Source organism: Bufo gargarizans, chromosome 10 (assembly GCF_014858855.1).
Source record: "Bufo gargarizans isolate SCDJY-AF-19 chromosome 10, ASM1485885v1, whole genome shotgun sequence".
NCBI classification, from domain to species: Eukaryota; Metazoa; Chordata; class Amphibia; order Anura; family Bufonidae; genus Bufo; species Bufo gargarizans.
The window spans coordinates 7,770,262-7,795,306 of NC_058089.1; the positions used below are offsets into that span (position 1 = coordinate 7,770,262).

The following is a 25,045-nucleotide window of genomic DNA, read 5'->3' on the forward strand; positions in this document are numbered from 1 at the left end:
GGAAGCGGCGGAACTTTTTGCAAATTCGATTCCCATATTGTTAGCTACTGGCCCCCTCCCCCGGGGTCTGCATCTCCATCTGCCCGATATGATTTAAGCCTATCCCCTTCGCTCATTGGATAGTGGTGGCAGCCTGGTTGCCATGGATATTTCATCATTACCACTCTCCTACTGTCGGAGCGCACCCACATAGTGATATGCACGTAATGAGTGCACATGTGGGGGCTGGACAGCTCAGGGATGGAGAATCAGATTATGGGATGATGAATGTACCGGAAGTAGCGCGTTATGTAATGATAAACACGCAGTCCGTGGACGCTGCGGTCACAGTCTCCTCCAGGTGCAATCTTCTGTATTGTCCATGATAAGCTCCTTTACTGGATCAGGAGGTGCAGGCCGCGCCAGTGTCTGCTGCCTGACAATCGTCTTAAAGGGGCAGTGACCTAAAGAAAAGGCCGACCCTAGTGTTTTTCATCTGGACGAGTGACAGGAAGGACAGAAACCCCCATGACCGGTACTTTATATCACATCTCCAGTGCTAAGAGTAGTAAGTGCAGCTCTGGAGTACAATACAGGATGTAACTCAGGATCAGTACAGGATAAGTAATGTATGTGCACAGTGACTGCACCAGCAGAATAGTGAGTGCAGCTCTGGAGTACAATACAGGATGTAACTCAGGATCAGTACAGGATACATAATGTATGTACACAGTGACTGCACCAGCAGAATAGTGAGCACAGCTCTGGAGTATAATACAGGATGTAACTCAGGATCAGTACAGGATACGTAATGTATGTACACAGTGACTGCACCAGCAGAATAGTGAGCACAGCTCTGGAGTATAATACAGGATGTAACTCAGGATCAGTACAGGATAAGTAATGTATGTACACAGTGACTGCACCAGCAGAATAGTGAGTGCAGCTCTGGAGTATAATACAGGATGTAACTCAGGAGCAGTATAGGATAAGTAATGTATGTACACAGTGACTGCACCAGCAGAATAGTGAGTGCAGCTCTGGAGTATAATACAGGATGTAACTCAGGATAAGTAATGTATGTACACAGTGACTATACACATATGCTTTTTAATCACTCTCTTAAATTATTATTAAGTACAATGAAACAAAAAAAAAAATAACATTCCAGTAAATTCTTGACAGCAGAATATACCGCAGCTTGGTTTACTTCATCAGATCATGGAGAGAATTGATCCCACGATGGTCAGTGAAGTTCACAGAACATCCTCCAGGGGTCAGGCTTCTCTATCGCCTCTCTTCTGGGAACATAATCCGGAACGTAAGGTTGATCCGGGGCCGCCGGTCGTGATATTCTTTTGGCACCCGGTGCTGGAATAGAGAAGTACGAGATGTTGGATTACACATTGCCACTCATTCCCCTGCTGCCCGCTCAGCCAGTCGCTGGTGCGCATTTCTTGCGTGTCGAGGCAGAGAAAGCACAGAGTAGCAGGAGCTCAAGGTTTTTTCTATGTACCATCCGAAGTTGATTCACTCATCCCTAGTTAGGACTACGGAAATTAGTGGGGGTTAATTTTTTTTTTTCAGGATTCCATTTTAGGGTGTGTATGACTTTTTATTCAATTTTCTTGGGAAATAAAGTGATGTAAAGTAAAGTAATTTTTTTCCTGTTACGCCAGTCACCATATGGTTTAACTTTTTTATATTTTAAACGCAATAAATGTTATTTTGGGGAAAGGTGGCGATTTGATTTTTTTTTTGTTAGGTCCCTAAGTGGACCACAACTTGCAAGCATCAGAGATTGCTCCATTAGGGGTCATGCACACGACTGTATAACCTCCGAGACATAGGGTCCGTCTTAGGTTACTATGATGCTGTGCACATCGGGCCCCCACGGGACTATTGTCCTGCACTCATATGATCTTATGAGTGCAGTACAGGCATGCGGCCCTCCAGCTGTTGCAAAACTACAACTCCCATCATTCCCGGACAGTTATCAGCCTACAGTAAGGCATGGTGGGAGTTGTAGTTTTACAACAGCTGGAGGGCCGCAGGTTGAGCATCCCTGGTGCAGGACAATAGCCCCGCGGGTGCACAGTTACTATGATGCTGTGCGCTCCCGTGCACACGATGTATGCCTCTCCGGGACATATGGCCCGCATGTCTCGGAGGGCATATGGTTGTGTGCATGAGCCCTTATTCTGTATAGAAATCACTATATCACCGTTCAGTGCTGCCACCTAGTGGCCTGAACTGGGACATACTAGTAATGAGCCTGGAGGCTTAGTACAGGCTGTGGCTCATTATTAGAGCAGGGGGGCTTTACCCTGATCTCCACGTGCGCTTCTGGTTTTTAACAATCTCAGAGGCCGTGCTGACAATTGACCACAGCATCTGAGTAGTTAAATGTCCACGGTCAGCATTATCACTGATCCTGGACAGTGGCTGCGGGTACATGCTGTATTACCACCTGCTCTATTACTACAAGCTTTTTGTGTGGGAGGGGAACTCACTCCTGTGAGCGGAGGGGGCATGTGGCGTATTCTGGGGCCATGAGGGTGCAGATCTGTGCGAGGAGCTTTATGGGGTGTAAATCTGTGAGGAAGGGCCGGAGTCGACAGACTGTGTTGTCCGTACATTATTACAAGATTTGGGGCCCAGGGCCACATTTTGTCTAAAACTGGCCCTGGCAGTGAGTGATGGCAGTCAGTGTAAAGCTGTCAGGCTCTCGCTCTGTTGCAGACACGGTGACAGTAGGCGCTAGTGCCGAGTGAATTGGGTTCAGACTGCTGTATCCAAACCCGATTTGTTTGAAAACTTCATTAACAATATCGCCTCCGTACCACCGTAAAATGTATCCGCGGAGGTCTTTACAATCTTGCTGCTCATATTGCGAGACTTGCTTCGTCTGACGTGACACTTCGATTATGCGCATAAATTACAGTGTCAAATTTCGAAGCTGGACTCAAAAGCTTGGGCTTTTGGCTTACAAAATTCAGGGCAATGTGGAATCCAGCAATGGGTTACTCTGATTAGAAGCAGCAGGAAGCCATCCCCCAAATATACAATGCAAAAGAGAGTTGGACCAGCCCCTCTAAACAACGTATAAAGGGAGTAGGGATGAACGAATTTCAGGTTATGAAATTCGTTTGCGTTTCATTTTGGTGGTAAAAGGTGAATTGCGTTATGGATTCTGTTACCACGGACCATAACGCAATTCTATGACGAAATGCATAACGGAATGCTTTTAGAGGCATTCCGTTATTCATTCTGTCATAATAGAAGTCTATAGGCTGCAAAACGGATCCATCTCGTTTCCGTTATGTAGGAGAGGACGCCCCTGCATGAAGCAGGCCATAGACTTCTATTATGACGGAATGAATAACGGAAAGCCTCTAAAAGCATTCCGTTATGCATTTCGTCATAGAATTGCGTTATGGTCCACGGTAATGGAATCCATAACGCAATTCACCTTTTACCACCAAATGAAGCGCGAACGAATTTCAAAATATGAAATTCGCTCATCTCTAAAAGGGAGTTCAGGTGCACGCTACCATAGCGCATGTAATCAGGCGTAACCTAGGGGGGAGAGAAGTTGGAGGACCCCGCGCTGCCGTCCTGCGCCGCCCTCACCTGCCAGTCTTCTTGTGTTGCTCCCTCCATCAGCAGGAGGCTTCCATGGTCCAGCGGTACATGCACTCGCTCTGCATACGTGTAATCTCCATGCTCCTCCTGTAGAGTGAGGGAGCGGTGAACATGTAACATGCAATTAATCTGTTTCATCTCTTCGTCATTTTCAACATCTCTGCTAGCTGTCAGAAAATTAAAAAATGGCTTGCCTCCAGAGGCTGAAAACCCTCTACAGACTTAATACTGTTCACAGCAGAGGCTTTGCTACATTTCTATATGTCAGAGACTGTCTGTCTGGCACCTTTATGACGGCACATACTATGACGCTACTGACAGTACTCAGGCAGTGCCGCCATGTCTCTGTCACAGCGTCTCCTGATGGGTGTAGGAGGCGGCGGTGACTTCTGCACAGACTGTAAGTGGGAACATGAATGGTGGTTAGATGGCTGACATCTCCAGTTCTGCTTCCCCCAGCGCCTCATTCATGCGCTGACATTAACACTACTGCCAGGAGAGGGGGCCGCGCTCACATCCTGCGGGGGAGACGGCACTCGTCACAATGTATTACTAAGTAACGCTGATAATTACAGAGACGAGCAGCGTTATGTAACCAGAAACTTCACACCTGGATCGTTACCTAACGAATGACTGCAAGATGTGTGTGACTGTTTCCAAGATCTCTGCTTGCCGTCACCCAGTGGTAATCACACCATTTGCTATCTGTTCTGGTCATGTAATGGACACAGAGCAGCACAGCTAATTACAGTAGGTCTTCTAACCAAGTCCTGCATCTGTATTCATCACATGACAGGGACAGACAGTAGTGTGTTTACTACTGAGTGACAGCAAGCAGAGATCTTGAAAACTGTGAGCAATTTATAGAAAAAAAAAAAAAAAAGAATAGAAGCACAGGCTGGGTTTGCACCATGGTCTGTACTACGCCTTCACTCACAGGTGGAGGTTTCTTCCTCATCTGGAACACGCGGGTGTCCCCGAAGCTCAAAGAGGCGATGATGGGATTCCTGCCCAAATCCGGCTCCTCGTCGCTGTGCCAGTCGATGCTGTCCTTGTCGTGTCTGTACAGGTTGCAGAGCAGGGAGTTGAAGGTGTAGCCGGTCACCTCCTCTATACGGTGCCTTCAGCATGGTCAGCAGAGGATGCCACTGCGGGGACAATGACGCCAGAATTACACTAATATACTCTGTGCTTCAATGACTCGCTTCACTTCAGAATCTCTTATGGCAGTCAGTGAATAGAAAATGTTTTGGTTTGCATTCGGAAGCTACAAACGAGAGGTCCGATACATTGTGAGGAGCACTGGACGGGATCTGGACAGCTTTCCAGCCTTGTAATGGAGACAGGAATATTATTATTCACAGACTGCCAGCAGTGATCTTTAAAATGTTAGGGGATCCGAACCATATTGCAAACGACGACGAAGATAATTACAGATAATTTAGCTGCAGAAGACATGGGGTGAGTGACTTCACGAACCTGAGTGCGCAGCATCAACCGATAACCAAACTGTGACCTGGCCGCTTAACCCTTTAGATGCAGTGTCAATAGCGACCATGGCATCTAAAGAGTTTAAGCGAGGGAGAAGGCTCACTCTGGTACTGCAAGGGTTAACTGGGAAAAAGATGCAGTTATTTTGGAAGAAAGCAGCAAGGTAAAAACTTGCCACCTGTAGTTTTCAGTAGTGCAGCCTAAGGCCTCTTTCACACTGCCTTTGCGGAAACATGTGCAGTTGCGTTGCGGGTAAACCCGCGATTTTTCCGCGCGAGTGCAAAACATTGTCATGCGTTTTGCACTCGTGTGAGAAAAATCGCGCATGTTTGGTACCCAAACCTGAACTTCTCCACAGAAGTTCGGGCTTGGGATTGATGTTCTGTAGATTGTATTATTTTCTCTTATAACATGGTTATAAGGGAAAATAATAGCATTCTGAATACAGAATGCATAGTACAATAGCGCTGGAGGGGTTAAACAATAAATAAATATTAATTTAACTCACCTTAGTCCACTTGCTCGTGTAGCCGGCATCTCCTTCTGTCTTCATCTTAGCTTTGTGTAGCAACAGGACCTTTGGTGACGTCACAGTCATCACATGATCCATCACACGATCTTTTACCATGGTGATGGATCATGTGATGACTGTGACGTCACCAAAGGTCCTTGTTGCTACACAAAGCTAAGATGAAGACAGAAGGAGATGCCGGCTGCGCGATCAAGTGGACTAAGGAGAGTTAAATTATTATTTATTTTTTTAACCCCTCCAGCCCTATTGTACTATGCATTCTGTATTCAGAATGCTATTATTTTCCCTTATAACCATGTTATAAGGGAAAATAATAATGATCGGGTCCCCATCCCGATCGTCTCCTAGCAACAGTGCGTGAAAATCGCACCGCATCCGCACTTGCTTGCGGATGCTTGCTATTTTCACGCAACCCCATTCAATTCTATGGGGCCTGCGTTACATGAAAAACGCCGAATATAGAGCATGCTGCGATTTTCACGCAACGCACAAGTGATGCATGAAAATCACCGCTCGTGTGCACAGCCCCATAGAAATGAATGGGTCGGTATTCAGTGCGGGTGCAATGTGTTCAACTCACGCATCGTATCCGCGCGGAATACTCGCCCCGTGTGAAAGGGGCCTAAGCTCTGGGCCTGTTAAGTCAAATCGATCAGATCTCAGCCTGGATATTAACCCTCCTGTGGCCACAACTCAGCAGCTCATGCCATAACTGTGGGGGCTCAACCTGTAAGACAGACAGAAAACAGGGAATCCGTTGGCACTCACGTGAGGATTGGCCTGCATTGTCGAATGGGAGTAAGTGTAAGGGACCTCCCCGTACCAGCAGGTCAGTCGTGGTTCCTGGTAAGGTCCATCTGTCAGGAGATGAATGCAGAGCTGGAGGTTACAGTGCGTTCAGCACTTTTTTTTTTTTTACATTTTTGTTAAGTTGTTCCTTGTGCCAAAATAAAAAAAAAATCAAGGTTTTTCCCCCATCATTCTCCATAATGAGAAAGTGAAAAGAGAATTTTAGAAATCTTTGCCAATTTATTAAAGAACTGAAATCTTGCATTGACACAAACATTCAGCCCCTTTACCCAGGACTCAGTTGAAGCCCCTTTGGCAGCGATTCCAGCCTCCAGTCTTCTTGGGGATTGCACACCTGGATTTGGGGATGCAAGGATCGTTCAAACCCTGAAACGCATGGTCTTTGTCACCAATAGATTTCATCCATACCCCCTTGGAGTCGTACTGCTTCCGCAGCGCCGCCCATCTCTTCTATTGCCTGTCAAGTTTCCGGACCTGCACCCGGCGGGGGAATGCGCGCACAACCTGTCCGGCTCCATTCATAGCGCTGCCCTCCACACAACAACAGAAGGTAAGCGGGTCTGGTACCCAGGGGCCACTTCCACATACCCCAATCTTGTTTCTCTCACCAATAAAGCTTATATTGGCGGAGGCTGCAGCGATGGTCGACCTTCTGGAAGTTTCTCCCATCTGCACACAGGATCTTTGGAGCTCAGCCAGATGGACCCCTGATCTCCTCTCCCCCAATTACTTAGTTAGAAAGAGTCAACCTTCTTCGATGTAAGAATTATGGAGACCACTGTGCTCCGGGGAGCTTTCAGTGCACCAGAAATGTTTTCTCCCCTTCTCCAGATCGGAGCCTCCACACAATCCTGTCTCTGGGCTCTACAGGCAGTTCTTTCCTCCTTATGGCTTGGTTTTTGCTCTGATATGAGATCTTATATAGACAGCGCTGTGTGTTTCCAAATCCTTTCCAATCAACTGAATTCATCACAAGTGACTCCAATCAAGGTGTAAAAACATCTCAAAGATGATCAAGAGAAATGGAGGACCCCAGAGCTAAATGTGAAGGGTCATAGCAAAGGGGCTGAATACTTATGTCCATTCAAATTTTATTTTTTCCTTTTTAATAAATTTGCAAACATTTCTAAAATTCTGACTTCACTTTCACATTATGGGGTATTAAGAGCAGAATGATAGAGGGACAACTTGATTTTTATTTTAGCACAAGGAGCAACATAAACTGAGAAAAAAGTGAAAGGGGCTGCATGGAGGAAGGGGGGGGGGGGGGGAACAAGCATTTTTTAGGACTCCAGAATACACCATGACGCTGGATACAGTCAATGTGTATGTATATACACGCAGCATACATATATGTTATATAAAACAGACGTCGCCCTCTGCTGGCAGATTATAGGTATAACACATCACTTACCTGGCCTGATGTTGGTTTTCTGTGACCAGGGGATCTCTCTGTGTAATTGTTTGAACATCCAGTCTGCTTCTTTGGGGTCAATGAACCGGGGGAAGAGCCGGAGCCTGCAGAAGACAGCACGATAAATGCGGATCTCCAGCTTCTCCTCACATGTAGAATACATCGCAGCAGAAGGACATGGCGAGAACGAGTAGTGTTTTTCACGTGGTTTACAGCTGGACACTTGGTTAGTGCAGTTATTGCATTTTTGTCTCCTCTCACCTGGACACCCCAGACGCAGTCGTGCCGATGTCATAGGCGCCTTCCTTCCTGGGAACATAAAATAAAAAAAATTCCAAAAAGTTCCGAGGAGTCAGATAAACCAAAGTTACACACTTGGCTCATATTCACAGTTTATCTGAGCAGACATTAAATATGCAATGAATACTGGGGGACTGGAAGCCAGCAGAATAGTGAGTGCAGCTCTGGAGTATAATACAGGATGTAACTCAGGATCAGTACAGGATAAGTAATGTATGTACACAGTGACTGCACCAGCAGAATAGTGAGTGCAGCTCTGGGGTATAATACAGGATGTAACTCAGGATCAGTACAGGATAAGTAATGTATGTACACAGTGACTGCACCAGCAGAATAGTGAGTGCAGCTCCGGAGTATAATACAGAATGTAACTCCGGATCAGTACAGGATAAGTAATGTATGTACACAGTGACTGCACCAGCAGAATAGTGAGTGCAGCTCTGGGGTATAATACAGGATGTAACTCAGGATCAGTACAGGATAAGTAATGTATGTACACAGTGACTGCACCAGCAGAATAGTGAGTGCAGCTCCGGAGTATAATACAGGAATGTAACTCCGGATCAGTACAGGATAAGTAATGTATGTACACAGTGACTGCACCAGCAGAATAGTGAGTGCAGCTCTGGAGTATAATACAGGATGTAACTCAGGATCAGTACAGGATAAGTAATGTATGTACACAGTGACTGCACCAGCAGAATAGTGAGTGCAGCTCTGGAGTATAATACAGGATGTAACTCAGGATCAGTACAGGATAAGTAATGTATGTACACAGTGACTGCACCAGCAGAATAGTGAGTGCAGCTCTGGAGTATAATACAGGATGTAACTCAGGATCAGTACAGGATAAGTAATGTATGTACACAGTGACTGCACCAGCAGAATAGTGAGTGCAGCTCTGGAGTATAATACAGGATGTAACTCAGGATCAGTACAGGATAAGTAATGTATGTACACAGTGACTGCACCAGCAGAATAGTGAGTGCAGCTCTGGAGTATAATACAGGATGTAACTCAGGATCAGTACAGGATAAGTAATGTATGTACACAGTGACTGCACCAGCAGAATAGTGAGTGCAGCTCTGGAGTATAATACAGGATGTAACTCCGGATCAGTACAGGATAAGTAATGTATGTACACAGTGACTGCACCAGCAGAATAGTGAGTGCAGCTCTGGAGTATAATACAGGATGTAACTCAGGATCAGTACAGGATAAGTAATGTATGTACACAGTGACTGCACCAGCAGAATAGTGAGTGCAGCTCTGGAGTATAATACAGGATGTAACTCAGGATCAGTACAGGATAAGTAATGTATGTACACAGTGACTGCACCAGCAGAATAGTGAGTGCAGCTCTGGAGTATAATACAGGATGTAACTCAGGATCAGTACAGGATAAGTAATGTATGTACACAGTGACTGCACCAGCAGAATAGTGAGTGCAGCTCTGGAGTATAATACAGGATGTAACTCAGGATCAGTACAGGATAAGTAATGTATGTACACAGTGACTGCACCAGCAGAATAGTGAGTGCAGCTCTGGAGTATAATACAGGATGTAACTCAGGATCAGTACAGGATAAGTAATGTATGTACACAGTGACTGCACCAGCAGAATAGTGAGTGCAGCTCTGGAGTATAATACAGGATGTAACTCCGGATCAGTACAGGATAAGTAATGTATGTACACAGTGACTGCACCAGCAGAATAGTGAGTGCAGCTCTGGAGTTTAATAATACAGGATGTACACAGCGATTCCACTGACAGATTCCCTTTAAACGTTTTCTACAGCCCTGGCTGGACACAGAGGATACTGATGGGTGGGATACAAGAGACCACCACCCATGAGTGCACGCTGTGATACAACTACTCACTCAATGATGCGGGGCTCCGGCACTTTTCGGTTCACCTGAAACAGAAAGAAGGGGCACCTCAGCGAGTCTACATGAAAATACAGAAGGAAGAATAGTATACGTAGAGATCACAGAGCGAGCAGTGTATATGGAGGACAGATACGACACTGCAGATATGGCGCTGCTTAGTTTCCATGAGAGCAACTGATGCAGAACTTTGCACATCCAGGATCTTTTTACTACACTTACCTGTCCCCCTATATACGCAGGCTGGGTGCACTATAGAGCACGGGGTGCAATATAAGGCGCACTTACCTCTGCTGGCTCTTTATATACAAACTGCTTGTCCGGAACGACCTGGTCACTTCCCCAGTGCTGGGGCTTTGCGGCTGTAAGGACAGGCCGAGATGCTGGGAGAAAGAAAACAACATGGTGTTGTTTAATGCAACCATTGTCAAGACTCCTGCTTGCTGTTCTTGAATTGGGACAATCTTATTTACACCCAGAGGCTGAAAACCTGAACAGATCTAATACTTCCCCAGTTGTATCCCATCTAAATACATCAGGAACACAAATCTCTCTCCTGTCAGGGGGTTTGTTACAGTGTATCAGTTTGGAGTCCAGGTTGTTTAGTGCACATTCCAAAAACATCCATATAAGTTAATTGGCTTTGTATAAAACGAGTGTGTGACCCATAGGGAGATAGGACCAGGAGCTCCAGGGGACGGGGTGGAGAGATTAGGACCTCTGTACGGCGCTGCAGAATATGTTGGCATCATATAAGCAACAGAAAATAAATACTGCAACAATACGAGCCTAGAGGAGAGCTGAGCATTTACAGATATCAGTCCAGAGTCTCAGCTTTTCAGCTTCTGGGTGAAGTTCTGAAGTTTCCCAACCAACCGTATACCGAAATGGTTTTTGCCAAAATTCCCTCGGCCTTTGCAATGTTTCCATTCTATTCCTGAAACCAGAGTGCCACCTGCAGGCCATAGTGAATACTGCAACCAGGACCTGAAATTATTTTTACAATTAGGGTCCATTCACACGTCCGCAAAATGGGTCCGCATCCTTTCCGCAATTTTGTGGAACAGGTGCGGACCCATTCATTTTTAATCGGGCCGGAATGTGCTGTCCGCATCCGCATTTGCGGATCCGCACTTCCGTTCTGCAAAAAAATAGAACATGTCCTATTCTTGTCTGCAATTGCAGACAAGAAAAGGTATTTTCTATGAGAGTGTCGGCGATGTGCGGTCCGCAAAATGCGGAACGCACATTGGTAAAACACATACGGATATGTGAATGGACCCTTACAGACATACTTTTTATTTTATCTTAACCCCTTCATGATCGCCAATAATCTAATTACAGCCCAATTCTACTGCACATAGAGGACCTGAGGATCTTCCAACCCGGTCAATTAAACCCTTTGATCATCAAGAACAAGAGTGACTGCAGCATCATAGGAGGCGCCCCCGTTCTGATCGGGTCACGGGGTTTTCGGGTGACATGATCAGAGACTGGGAGACCCCTGGTGCAGTCAGTCCTGGGGACCCGGGGGCTGTCTGTATACGCGGCCTGCCGTTAGGGCACACTAAGCGTTGTCAGATCAGACTGCATTAGAATACAGCAGTAAGATAATGCAGCAAATAAACTTGTAAACCAGAAATCCCTTAAAGGGGTAGTCCACTTTATACCATTGATGATCTATCCTCAGGATAGGTCCTCAATATCAGATTGGTGTGGATCTGACAACCAGCACCCCTGCCGATCAGCTGTTTGAAGAGATGTTTCCATTCACGTATGTCCGGCTGTATGCCAGAAGCTGGGAGCAGTGCAGCGGGCCTCCCCTCTGGATGATTTGCCAGATCTGACCTTACCAGGACGAGCGGTATTTTTGGCAGGTCCTGCCCACGCTCCCTGCACTCGCGCCCTACGTCTCTTGTCATCCATCCTCCCGTACGCTGCAGTCAATATTCATCACAGGGATCTGGAACGAGAGGTCAACGTGATCAATGAGATATTACAAAGCGCAGTGCTAAAGGAGGCCACCGATTCCGGGATTAGGGAAGGAGGCGCTGCTGTGACAACTGGAAAGGGGGGGGGGGCAAAGATATCATTGGTGAGTTTAATGGGTTGTATGAGATGAGAAAAAAGGGGCTTTATCCAGAACAGCGACCTGTCTCACCCGCACTGAATCCTGACCCATTCATTTCTATGGGACTGTGCACACGAGCGGTGATTTTCACGCATCACTTGTGCGTTGCGTGAAAATCGCAGCATGCTCCTCTTTGTGCGTTTTTCACGTAACGCAGGCCCTATAGAAATGAATGGGGTTGCGTGAAAATCGCAAGCATCCGCAAGCAAGTGCGGATGCGGTGCGATTTTCACGCATGGGTTCTAGGTGACAGTCTATTCACTGTATTATTTTCCCTTATAACATGGTTATAAGGGAAAATAATAGCATTCTGAATACAGAATGCATAGTATAATAGTGCTGGAAGGGTTAAAAATAATAAAAAAGTTGATGGACCATGTGATTGGAGCATGTGATCTGACGTCACCTCAGGTCCTTCAGTCCACAGCTAAAGAACAGACCGGCATCTACCCGAACAAGAGGAGAAGGTGAGTTAACTTTATTATTTTTAACCCTTCCAGCACTATTATACTAAGCATTCTGTATTCAGAATGCTATTATTTTCCCTTATAACCATGTTATAAGGGAAAATAATACAATCTTCAGAACATCAATCCCAAGCCCGAACTTCTGTGAAGAAGTTCGGGTTTGGGTACCAAACATGCGCGATTTTTCTCACGCGAGTGCAAAACGCATGTTTTGCACTCGCGCGGAAAAATCGCGCATTTTCCCGCAACGCACCCGCCTCTTATCCGGGCAAAAAACATGACGCCCGTGTGAAAGAGGCCTTAGTGGCGCTGTTTCTGGAATAAGTGCATTCATTTCTCAGTCTGAACAGCCCTTTTGCTCAGTAGTCATAGCTGCATATCCCTCCCTGCCCCTACTGCTCTTATTCCTCCCTTATAGTCACAGCTTCATTTCTCTCACAATTCATGGCAACTCATCTCCCACAGGACTGCATTCCCCTAGCCATATCAATATTCCTTCCCCCAACAGTCGCAGCGGCGCCTCCTCTCCCTCCCCCCCACCCAACAGTCGCAGCGGCGCCTCCTCTCCCCCCCCCACCCAACAGTCGCAGCGGCGCCTCCTCTGCCCCCCCCCCCAACAGTCGCAGCGGCGCCTCCTCTGCCCCCCCCCCAGTCGCAGCGGCGCCTCCTCTGCCCCCCCCCCCAACAGTCGCAGCGGCGCCTCCTCTGCCCCCCCCCAACAGTCGCAGCGGCGCCTCCTCTGCCCCTCCACCCAACAGTCGCAGCGGCGCCTCCTCCCCCTCCAACAGTCACAGCGGCGCCTCCTCCCGCCAAAAATGGTGGACAAAATAGAGCGTCATGCTGCACTATTCTGTCTGGTAAAATGACAGACACCGCCACGGAAACCTGATGGATATAATTTTAGTCAATGCCTTTTGTGACCGTCATATTGCGGATTTGTCACCGCCATTATTCGGCTGTGAGGCACAAAGATGCAGGTGTGAATAAGCCAAAGGCCAGGAGCAAGACCCATAGTTTTCTAGTCGCCACAGCAAAGGTCAGGGCCTACACCGAGTTGCACTCTAAGGGTCCTTTCCCACGTCCGTATAATGGGTCCGCGTCCGTTAGATGCGGACCCATTATAGGCAGTTCTATAGGGGAGCCGGCAGGGTGTATTTGCGGATCTGCAATGCACTACGGATGTCTGAATGGACCCTAAGGGCTCTTTCACACTTGCGTTCTTTTCTTCCGGCATACAGTTCCGTCGTCGGGGCTCTATGCTGGAAGAATCCTGATCAGTTTTATCCTAATGCATTCTGAATGGAGAGAAATCCGTTCAGGATGTCTTCAGTTCAGGACCGGAATGTTTTTTGGCCGGAGAAAATACTGCAGCATGCTGCGCTTTTTGCTCCGGCCAAAAATCCTGAAGACTTGCCGCAAGGCCGGATCCGGAATGAATGCCCATTGAAAGGCATTGATCCGGATCAGGCCTCAAGCTAAACGTCGTTTCGGCACATTACCGGATCCGACGTTTAGCTTTTTCTGAATGGTTACCATGGCTGCCAGGACGCTAAAGTCCTGGCAGCCATGGTAAAGTGTAGTGGGGAGCGGGGAGCAGTATACTTACCGTCCATGCGGCTCCCGGGGCGCTCCAGAGTGACGTCAGGGCGCCCCACGCGCATGAATGATGTGATCGCATGGACACGTCATCCATGCGCATGGGGCGCTCTGACGTCATTCTGGAGCGCCCCGGGAGCCGCGCGGACTGTAAGTATACCGCTCCCCTGCTCCCCACTACTACTATGGCAACCAGGACTTTAATAGCGTCCTGGCTGCCATAGTAACACTGAACGCATTTTGAAGACAGATCCGTCTTCAAATGCTTTCAGTTCACTTGCGTTTTTCCGGATCCGGCGTGTAATTCCGGCAAGTGGAGTACACGCCGGATCTGGACAACGCAAGTGTGAAAGAGGCCTAAGGTCTCCTGCACACGAAGGTCTCTTTTTTTCCCCCATTTCTGTTAAATATTTTGGGTTCTGTATACGGAACCATTCATTTCAATGGATCCACCAAAAAAAATAAAAACTCTGTATGCCTTCCATTTCCGTATTTCCGTTCAAAGATAGAACATGTCCTATTATTGTCCGCATAAGGGTGCATTCACACGAACGTGTGCAAGAGGCTTAATGCTATCTACCCATCAGTGACTACTCGGCTCTCGTTACAAAAAGTAGCAGTTTAGGAATATTGTGGAACAAACATGATATAAACAGCACCGGCGTACGCCGTGTCCCGGGGAAGGTTTACAAGAACTAGTTCAAAAAGGACATGAAGCCATAAACCATCCCCATAGCAACCAGATTTCAGCTCTCATTTTGTACAGACTCTTTGCAAGATGAAAGCTGCTACCCGATTGGTTACTTTCCATTTGCCCTGCTTTTGGAAAGTAATTGCCTGTAACAACCAACCAGATTTCAGCTCTCATTCTGTACAGGCTCTTTGGAAAATGAAATCTGTTACCTGATTGGTTACTTTCCATTTAGTCAGTTTTTTTTAATTTATTTTTTATACATGATCTGAAGCAGTTGCCTGTACCAACCAATCAGATTCCAGCTCTCATTCTGTATCGGTTTTCTAGAATTAAAGCTGCTGCCTGATTGGTTACTTTCCATTTGCTCTTCACCCAATGCTGACAGCCTGTACCAGCAGCGCCTCGTCTCCTCTACGTCCTCACAGGCACAGAGATAACTCGGCTCTAATGTCTGTCACACAGGATTCCACATACAAAGCCGAGAACTGTGCGTTCCAGCTCCTCTCACCTGCTACAGCACACTGCTTCCGCTTCCTGTGTTGCACTCATATGTGTCCCTCCCCTATAAAGCTCGAGCAGAAAGGTTCCTCCTCATTATGTGTGAATTATACCCAGACTGGTCTGAGCACAAAGAGGGGCTATGAAAGCTGAAGACACCACAGGCACAGCATGCCTGGTATATGGGGACACAGTGAAGGGCTGGACGGTAATTAATAATCATTAGAAGTTGGGATCCTTTCTAATATACTTTGGTGCACATTTATCTGATAAAGTGCACTGGGTAGTCACTGCTTTTTGCTTCCATATGCACTTTCACACATAGAAACAATGGGGAAGATTGATCAAACTGGTGTAAAGTAGAACTGGTTTAGTTGCCCATAGCAACCAATCAGATTCCTCCTTTCATTTTCCAAAGGAACGCTGAAAAATGAAAGGTGGAATCTGATTGGTTGCTATGGGCAACTAAACCAGTTCTACTTTACACCAGTTTGATCTCCCCCAATGGCTTCCTGCTTGTAGGAGGCAGTGATATTGCTTCCATACCAGGGCGGCCTCCTTTATCACCAGAAATACCAGACTGAGAAAAAAGGTGGGTGATTTTGAAGCAATTAAAATCTCAAATTGCCTGCAGCAAATAAGCAGTTAATGCCAGCGGTTTTGGTGTTCTAGGTACTCAAGAAGTCCGTGGCAGCCTCCTCGGTGGTCAAGACAAGAGCAGAGAATGGGTCAGTCCAAAAATTCCTTGAGGAAGTGCATGAGTTTTTCTCCAATGCACTTTCATATGCTGTGTGATGGGGGATAGGAATTTTTTCAGAAGCGAAAAATACAGATCGGATACTCGGCCGTACATAACAGTAAAGCAGGGTCTGCATGGAAAAAGCGTTAGGCCCCTTTCACACGAGCGAGTTTTCCGCATGACGTGAACGCATAGCGCCCGCACTGAATCCTGACCCATTCATTTCAATGAGTCTGTGTACATGAGCGTTGTTTTTCACGCATCACTTGTGCGTTGCGTGAAAATCGCAGCACGTTCTATATTCTGCGTTTTTCACGCAGCCCTGGCCCCATAGAAGTGAATTGGGGGTTCATTGTATCCGGAAGCAGGTGCGTCTGCGATGCGTTTTTCACTGATGGTTGCTAAGAGATGTTGTTTGTAAACCTTTAGTTTTTTATCACGCGCGTGAAAAACGCATCAAAACGCATTGCACCCGCGTGGAAAAAAACTGAACGCAATCGCAGACAAAACTGACTGAACTTGCTTGCAAAATGGTGCAAATTTCCCTGAACGCATCCGTCCCTAATCCGTCACGCTTGTGTGAAAGGGGTCGTAGTATTTTCTGTAAGGAAAATGCTGTTAAAGGGTTTCCCAGTTACCTATAAATAAGACTTAAATGGTTCCTTCCATCTAATAAGTGGTGGGACATCTCAAGGCCACGCCCTCACTTTATGATCGGTCAGGGTCTGACCCCTGGGACCTCCACTGATCCTGAGACTAAGGCCTCATGCACACGACCGTTGTGTGCATCCGTGTCCGTTATTCCGTTTTCCGTGATTTTCTGCGGACCCATTGACTTTCAATGGGTCCGTTGAAAACTCGGAAAATGCACTGTTGTTCATCCGCGTCCGTGATCCGTGTTTCCTGTCCGTCAAAAAAATAGGACCTGTCCTATTTTTTTGACTGACAACGGTTCGCGGACCCATTCAAGTCAATGGGTCCGTGAAAAAACACAGAGGCACACAAGATTGTCATCCGTGTCCGTGATCCTTGTCCGTTTTTTTTCCTATAATTTTCAAGGCAAACTTGACTTAGATTTTTTTTTTCACTTTTCTGCTCTGGTGATCCTTCAAAAATCAAGGAAGAAACACGGAAGAAAAAACGGACACGGAACAACGGAACCCCGTTTTACGGACTGTGAGAAAATACTGTCGTGTGAAACGCGCGTTTGAGAAACGCTCAGGTGTGAAAGCAGGGTAAAGGCTACTTTCACACTAGCGTTCGGCTGTCCGCTTGTGAGCTCCGTTTGAAGGGGCTCACAAGCGGACCCGAATGCTTCCGTCCAGCCCTAATGCATTCTGAGTGGACGCGGATCTGCTCAGAATGCATCAGTCTGGCGGCGTTCAGCCTCCGCTCCGCTCAGCAGGCGGACACCTGAACGCTGCTTGCAGCGTTCGGGTGTTCGCCTGGCCGTGCGGAGGCGTGCGGATCCGTCCAGACTTACAATGTAAGTCAATGGGGACAGATCCGTTTGAAGATGACACCATATGGCTCAATCTTCAAGCGGATCCGTCCCCCATTGACTTTCAATGTAAAAGTCTGGACGGATCCGCTCAGGCTAATTTCACACTTAGACATTTTTTGACAATATAATGCAGACGGATCCGCTCTGAACGCTAGTGTGAAAGTAGCCTAATATAGGGCTTATTTTTTGCGGGATAAGTTGTATTTTTTATGGTACCATTAATTTACCAGAAAAAAAATTATTTGTGGGGTTAAATTGAAAATAAAAATTAAAAATTCCGACAAGGTGTTTTGGGTTTCTGATATTACGGTGTTCACTGCACGCTAAAAATGACTTGACGTCCTTATTCGGCACCTCAATACAATTACGGTGATACCAAACTTTTATATATATTTTTTTTACTAATCACCATTTTCTGACAGCCATAACTATTTCCCTCCACAGAGCTGTGTCAGACTTGTGTTTTGCAGGACGAGCTGTAGTTTTTGTTTGGGTGTATACAACTTTTTGATCACTGTTAGGCCTCATGCACACGGCTGTTGCTCAGCCGTTCTGTGCATTGGGGACCACTATTTGCAGTCCCCAATACACGGACACTATCTCGCAATAGATCCACAACTTGAATGGGTCCTTGATCCGTCAGCATCGCTAAAAAAAAAATAGAACAAGTGCCTCCGTTCCGCACCAAACCTCTGAATTGCAAGCTGCAATACAGGCCATGGCGGCAACAGTCGTGTGCATGAGGCCTTATTCAAATTTTTTTTTTTTTGGGGGGGGGACGACGACAAGGTTACCAAAAAATGGTGAATCACGTGTTTTGTGTTTTCCGTTATGGTGTATGGTGCGCAGTGCAGGAAAAAATATTTTTATATTTCAAACATGGCGATACCTGTTTATGTCTTTTATTTTATTTTATTGTTTATATATTTTTATGTACAATTGGAAAAGAGGTGGAGATTGAAATAAAAAAAAAAATTTACTTTTAATTTCAGGGGCAAGAACCTAGGACAGGGATCAGCAACCTCCGGCACTCCAGCTGTTGTGAAACTACAACTCCCAGCATGCTCCACTCACTTCTATGGGAGTTCTGAGAACAGCCAAGCAAGTGTGCATGCTGGGAGTTGCAGTTTCACCACACCTGGAGTGCCGAAGGTTGCTGACCCCTGACCTAGGGTCTTTTGATCCCTTGTCCCATTCGCCCTATTAGGCCACTTTCACACATTGAACTCGCAGCTTGTGTCTGCAGTGGCACCTGTCCTGACCTCCCTGCACTGACACGGGAGCATAGCATTTATATTGGTTTATGATTCTATGTAACCCTTTAACTGACATAATGCTGTCAGTGTTATACAATACATCGCAGAGCTGTAAGGGTTACATAGCATCATAAATCAATATAATGCTATGCTCCAGTGTCAGTGCAGGGAGGTCAGGACAGGTGCCAATGTGTTGAACTCGCTTGTGTGAAAGTGGCCCTAGGTTGACTTGGATTCTGACCCGCACACTGCTGAGCTGTGCCTCGTGCACAGCTTTGCAGGCAGATTAACGTGACAGGCCAGGGAATCTTCAGCAGCACCCCATCTGTCATGGTGACTGATTGGAGCCCCATAATTTCACTGCAGGGGGAGCCGCATCCACACTGTGACGTGTCGTGGCAATGTTGCGTGACATTTTTGTAATGATAGTTAATGATGTTAAATCCATTCAAGCTGGATTTTTGTGCTATTGTCGCGCCGCAGCATGTCACACTGCAACACCATTGACCATCATTACAGAAAATGTTGCGCTACATCTCAATTTAGGCTTCGTTCACATCACCGTTCAGCCTTTCCGTTCTCCTGCTCCGTTTAGGATGGAGAAGGCACATAACTGAGCCAAACGAAGCCCTTAGGACCCCATAGACTATAATGGGATCTGTTATGTTTCCGCTCAGAAGATGATTTGGAAGCGGAGACAAAAGTCCTGCATGCACAACTTTTGTCTCCGCTCCAAAATCATCTTCTGAACGGAAACATAACGGACCCCATTATAGTCTATGGGGTCCTCAGGCTCCGTTTGGCTTAGTTATGCATCTTCTCCGTACTTTCCGTTCTCCTGCTCCTAAACGGAGCAGAAGGGAAAGGCTGAAAGGTGATGTGAACGAAGCCTTAGCTGTACCCTTATTCCCTCTGCCAGCACCACTGGTTTCCCCCAGTGACCCTTCTCCTCAGCTTTAGGGCTCCTGCACACGAACGGGTGCGCCCCGTGGCCGTGCTGCGGCCTGCAATGCACGAACACCGACCGTGGGGCAGCCGCAGCGGATCGCAGACCCATTCACTTTAATGGGTCCGCGATCCGTCCGTTCCACAAAAAGATAGGACATGTTCTATCTTTTTGCGGAACGGAAATACGCCGTAGTGCTTCCGTTCCGCATTTGCGGACCCATTGAAGTGAATGGCTCCGCATCCGTGATGCGGAATGCCCACAGAACGGCGCCCGTGTATTGCGGATTCGCAATACGGCAACGGGCAGCACATGTTTGTGTGCAGGAGGCCTTTTTCTACTTACCCCTCTCTCACTGGTATTGGCCGCTCAGACCTCTGATGGTGTTCTCATAGACTAGAATGGGGCTGCAATCTGCAGGGTGACCAATGACACACACGACAGATTGCCTACAATTAAACTTTATTAGTATAAAAACGTCTTTACAAACATCATGAAAACACGTTCTTGTTACCTCCGTGAGCCCGGCCCATATGACAGGAGACACTTAATGCCCCATCAGGATGGGAGAACCTAATGATGGCGGAGAGTTATCTAAACCAGTGCAAGGGGAAGTGGAGCGCTCAGGCTTAACCAATCAGATTGCAGCTTTTACTTCCCAAAAAGATGCTTGAGAAATGAGAGCTGGAATCCGACTGGTTCCTGTAGACAAGTGCTGCATTCTTCTTATCCACCAGTTTTCTCCCCCAATGTCAGTGCAATAAGTCTTATCTAGTGCAAACAAGTACCACAGGCTGGATCCCACTGTTGGGGGTTTTCTGCGGCCAGTAACCCTAAGTTCACACTTGAGCGTTTTACAGCGCGTTCCTACGCGCTGTAAAACGCGCAACACATGAAAACCAATGCTTCCCTATGGGGCTGGTTCACATTTTCGCGTTTTACAGCGCGTTTGAACGCGCTGTAAAACGCCCGACGCTCAAACAAGTACAGGAGCTTTTTTTGGCGCGTTTGACGCGCGTTTGGGCCATAGACTCTTTGGACAACACTGCTGTCACTCACTCAAACGCGCGTTTACTATTACAAAAAACGCGCGACAAAATCGCGCATAAAAACGCGCGTTTGCGAAACGCTTAGGTGTGAAACCAGGGTAAGAGTACGACAAGAGGCGCTTATCCAGGGATGAGACTGAGGTGTGGACTGAATGGGTCAGCACCTGCAAAAGGCGGGTACGCGGCCGGTTCCCATGCACTGCAGACCGATATTTGCGGTCCGCAGCACGGCCTTGGTTACAGCTGTACCCACTAAATGAGACTCCCCCAACAAGCTGCCAACCAGGTCTGAAGTCTTTCTTGTTCCTTAGGACTCAGGCACACGACCGTATGTACTTGGAGGTCTGCAAAACACGGATGGTGTTCGTGTGCATTCCGTATTTTGTGGAACGGAACAGCCGGCCCCTAATGGAACATGTTCTATTTTTTTGTGGAACGGAACATCCCCTGAGGAAGTGACGGCGAAACTGGTCGGCATTATATTTATGTATTATTCTTGAATGTACTGTATATGCACTTAATCTCTATATGGATAGATTGCCTTGGACCCTTACTTATTTTTGGTAGGAGATAGTACTATACTATTTGGGATGTATACGATGCCCGTGTTTCCTTTATCACCTTAGGTGGTGTGCGGTATCATCTATAGGACAGGTTGTTCAGTCATTCAGGTGTACGCTTGCTGCCTAGAGTCTATTTTGAAATATTTTTGTACATGTGAACAATAAAGTAGTGGTTTATAATACAGTATGCGCGGTGTTTGTATTTGGGGGTTGCGATTCATATCGGTTACCCACAGCAACCAATTTGTTAGGAGCCGAATAGTTTTTTGGTGTGGAATGCACACGGAGTAAGGCCTCGTGCACACGAACATATTTTGTTTCCATGTCTGTTCAGTTTTTTTTTTTTTGCGGATAGGATGCAGACCCATTCATTTCAATGGGTCCGCAAAAAATTCGGACAGCACACCGTGTGCTATCCGTATGTCCGTTCCGTAGCCCCGCAAAAAAAAATATAACGTCCTATTCTTGTCAGTTTTAGGCATTGTTAAAATGGATCCGCAAAAAAAAAAAAAAAGATGGCATACGGATGTACCGCAAAACACATACGGTCGTGTGCATGTAGCCTAACTCCCGTTTTTTTTTATGGACCCATTGAAACGAATGGTCCTGCCTACGCTCCGCAAAAAAATAAAAACACTAATAGACATGGAAAGAAAATACGTTTGTGTGCATGAGCCCCTAGTGGCAGGAAGTCGGGCCCCACAGCAGTTCAGCTGAGCCACATAAGGCACGGCATTAAAAACTGCTAAATAGTCCTGTTTTCTTTCACTGATGCCTTTCTAAACCTTTCAATAGTTACGGATGCGGTCAGTCTGTGAAAACGGTGAATGTAGCCTTAGGGTAGAGTTACACATGGCGTAATTTTAGTCTACAGACCAATCAATCACAGAATTTGCTGGTCTCGTGTTCAGTTTGATGTAGATTTAATCATTTGCATTCCCTATCACCATGCCCGCCAGTGGGCGCACAATTATGAGGTAAAATCATGTGGCCATTGGCTGCAGAGAGTGGCGTAGTTTGGCTGCTTGCAGCCAGTAGCACCAAAGGGTCGTAGCCTAAAGCCTCATGCAGACAGTCCAAGGAACACGGTCCTGTGAGATACCGGACTGGCATTGCAGGAGCGCACGGCCTCATTGGTTGATATGACACCGTGCGCTCCTGCAATGCCAGTCCGGTATCTCACGGACCGTGTTCCACGGACTTCTGCATGAGGCTTAACAGAGAGAAGGCCAAGCTACTTTCTTCCAATTGATTAGCACTGGCACTTTAGGATGCTACTTACTGTAGTTGCCGCACACCCCAAGGCCTCATGCACACGAACGACAGTGCGCGTTTTGTGCTCCGAAAACTGTAGACCCAATACGGATGCAGTCTTTGCGGACAAGCATAGGACATGTTCTGTCTTTTGCAGAACGGACACATGGATGACACGGTCGTGAGGCCTTAGGCTGTGCACCAAGTAGCGTCTTAAAGTACCAGTGCTAATCAACTGGCAGAAACTAGCCTACTCTTTGTGGCACGCACATGGACCATGTCTGTATTTTGCAAAACGAATGGTTGTGTGCATGAGACCTAAGGCTACTTTCACACTAGCGGCATGGACCTACGGCAGGCTGTTCCGTCGGGTGAACAGCCTGTCGGATCCGTCCTGCTGCTAGTGAACGTGTGCCCCCGGACTGCCGCTCTGTCCCCATTGACTATAATGGGGGCGGAGTTCCCGGCAAGAGGCTGCCGGAATAAAACTACTACGACATGTCCGACATTTATTCCGGCCGCCTCTCGCTGTGCCTCGCTAGGCACTCCGCCCCCATTATAGTCAATAGGGACGGAGCGGCAGTCCGGGGGAACATGTTCACTAGCAGCAGGACGGATCCGACAGGCTGTTCACCCGACGGAACAGCCTGCCGTAGGTCCATGCCGCTAGTGTGAAACTAGCCTTACTGACAGGTGTAGCCTGCAGATAGGTCCTCTTTAAATACAGTCCTTTCACTAGTTTAAAAACGAACTATATCAGTGGGCTGGCTATGAGCTGTGCGCTACGATTGGCCAGCGCTGCAGCAGGGGACAACCCTAATACAAAAACTCTGCCCAGTACAACTGAGGGAGCTGCAGACACCGGAGCCTATACCGGGCGAACGGAGCGGCGCCCAGACATACTAATAAGTGCAGGGGGACCCCTGGGCGCCGCTCTGCCCACAGATAGTTAGTTTTTAAACTAGTGAAAGGTCCTCTTTAAGCAGTGTTTTCTTATCCTGTGGAATTACAGCCGTCAGCACAGCCTATCAAGTAGTGGTCTGCAGGCTATGCCACACAGCGGACAGGCAGGAAGCTTGGCATCCATGCTCAGACGTCCAGCCGGTGATCTCTCTCTCTGGTTGTCAGCCCACCCCGATCATCACTACAGCCCTTTCCAGGTGAAATGTGGATTAAGGTTTAATTGCAGCAAGAATGCTTTAAGGCCCCGTGCACACGATACGGTCAGTGTCAGTTTTTAATGGCTATTTTTGAAATGTTTATGCATCCCTTTTCTGTCCGTTCTGCATCAGTTTTTAGTGCTCATAAATTTTTTTTAAAAAATGTAGTCCATTAACTTTTTTTTTCAAAACAAATTAAACAGCTGCAGTGCCCTCAGTATACCGATTGTCCCCATAGTGCCACATGGACATCAAATGCCCCTCTTAGTGGTCCCCAGTATATATAATGCCCCTCTTAGTGGTCCCCAGTATATATAATGCCCCTCTTAGTGGTCCCCAGTATATATAATGCCCCTCTTAGTGGTCCCCAGTATATATAATGCCCCTCTTAGTGGTCCCCAGTATATATAATGCCCCTCTTAGTGGTCCCCAGTATATATAATGCCCCTCTCAGTGGTCCCCAGTATATATAATGCCCCTCTCAGTGGTCCCCAGTATATATAATGCCCCTCTTAGTGCTCTCCAGTATATATAATGCCCCTCTTAGTGGTCTCCAGTATATATAATGCTCCTCTTAATGGTCCCATGTCAGTGCCAACCAAAAAACATTTAAAAAATAATAGTACCTCGTCCACTTGCATGCACCGGAACACCCGCTCCTCACTTGAGCATGATCATGTGACATCGCGCAGGGAACGCAGGTCCTGCTGCCTCAGGTGAGGAGCGAGTGTTCCAGCGCATGCAATGTCTTTTTTAACCCCTGAAATGCTTTTTTTTCCCCCCCACATTGTACCCATTAGACGGGTGCATTCCTGCCTAAACAGCCATTAAAAATGCTCACATTGATTTTAATGGGGTCCATCCAGTCGTGAAAACCGCTGCTATTCACAAATAACGCCATGTGAATAGCCCCATAGACTTCCCTTGGCTCATGCAGCCTAAAACTTTTTTCCCCCCCATAGTAAATAATACTGACAGACGGCCGCCCCCTCATATAAGAAAGATAAAAAAAAAAAAAATGGTGACCAAGAGTTCAGAGATCTCGGGGGATGTTAGCAGCAGGTTTTTGGTGGTTTCAAAAGAAATAAAATGGTTCAGGCGCAGAGGCCAAAATATGCAGAGACTTGATG

General features: G+C 47.0%; 1 protein-coding gene and 1 long non-coding RNA gene across 2 annotated transcripts; one reads left to right on the forward strand and one right to left on the reverse strand.

Annotated features, from left to right (window-relative positions):
- Positions 1–1,075: 1,075 nt before the first annotated feature.
- On the reverse strand, positions 1,076–15,455 carry ALKBH3 (alkB homolog 3, alpha-ketoglutarate dependent dioxygenase). The gene is given in 11 exon segments (XM_044269348.1): positions 1,076–1,350; positions 3,613–3,711; positions 4,562–4,744; positions 4,746–4,772; positions 6,416–6,504; positions 7,872–7,975; positions 8,133–8,180; positions 10,053–10,087; positions 10,347–10,441; positions 11,912–12,023; positions 15,323–15,455. Coding segments are annotated over 10 exon segments (837 nt in total). The 5' UTR covers positions 11,985–12,023; positions 15,323–15,455; the 3' UTR covers positions 1,076–1,266.
- Positions 15,456–15,532: 77 nt separating this feature from the next.
- On the forward strand, positions 15,533–21,891 carry LOC122920140. Its single transcript, XR_006386882.1, has 3 exons — positions 15,533–15,652; positions 16,117–16,172; positions 21,250–21,891. It is a non-coding gene; the product is annotated as an uncharacterized LOC122920140 (long non-coding RNA).
- Positions 21,892–25,045: the final 3,154 nt, after the last annotated feature.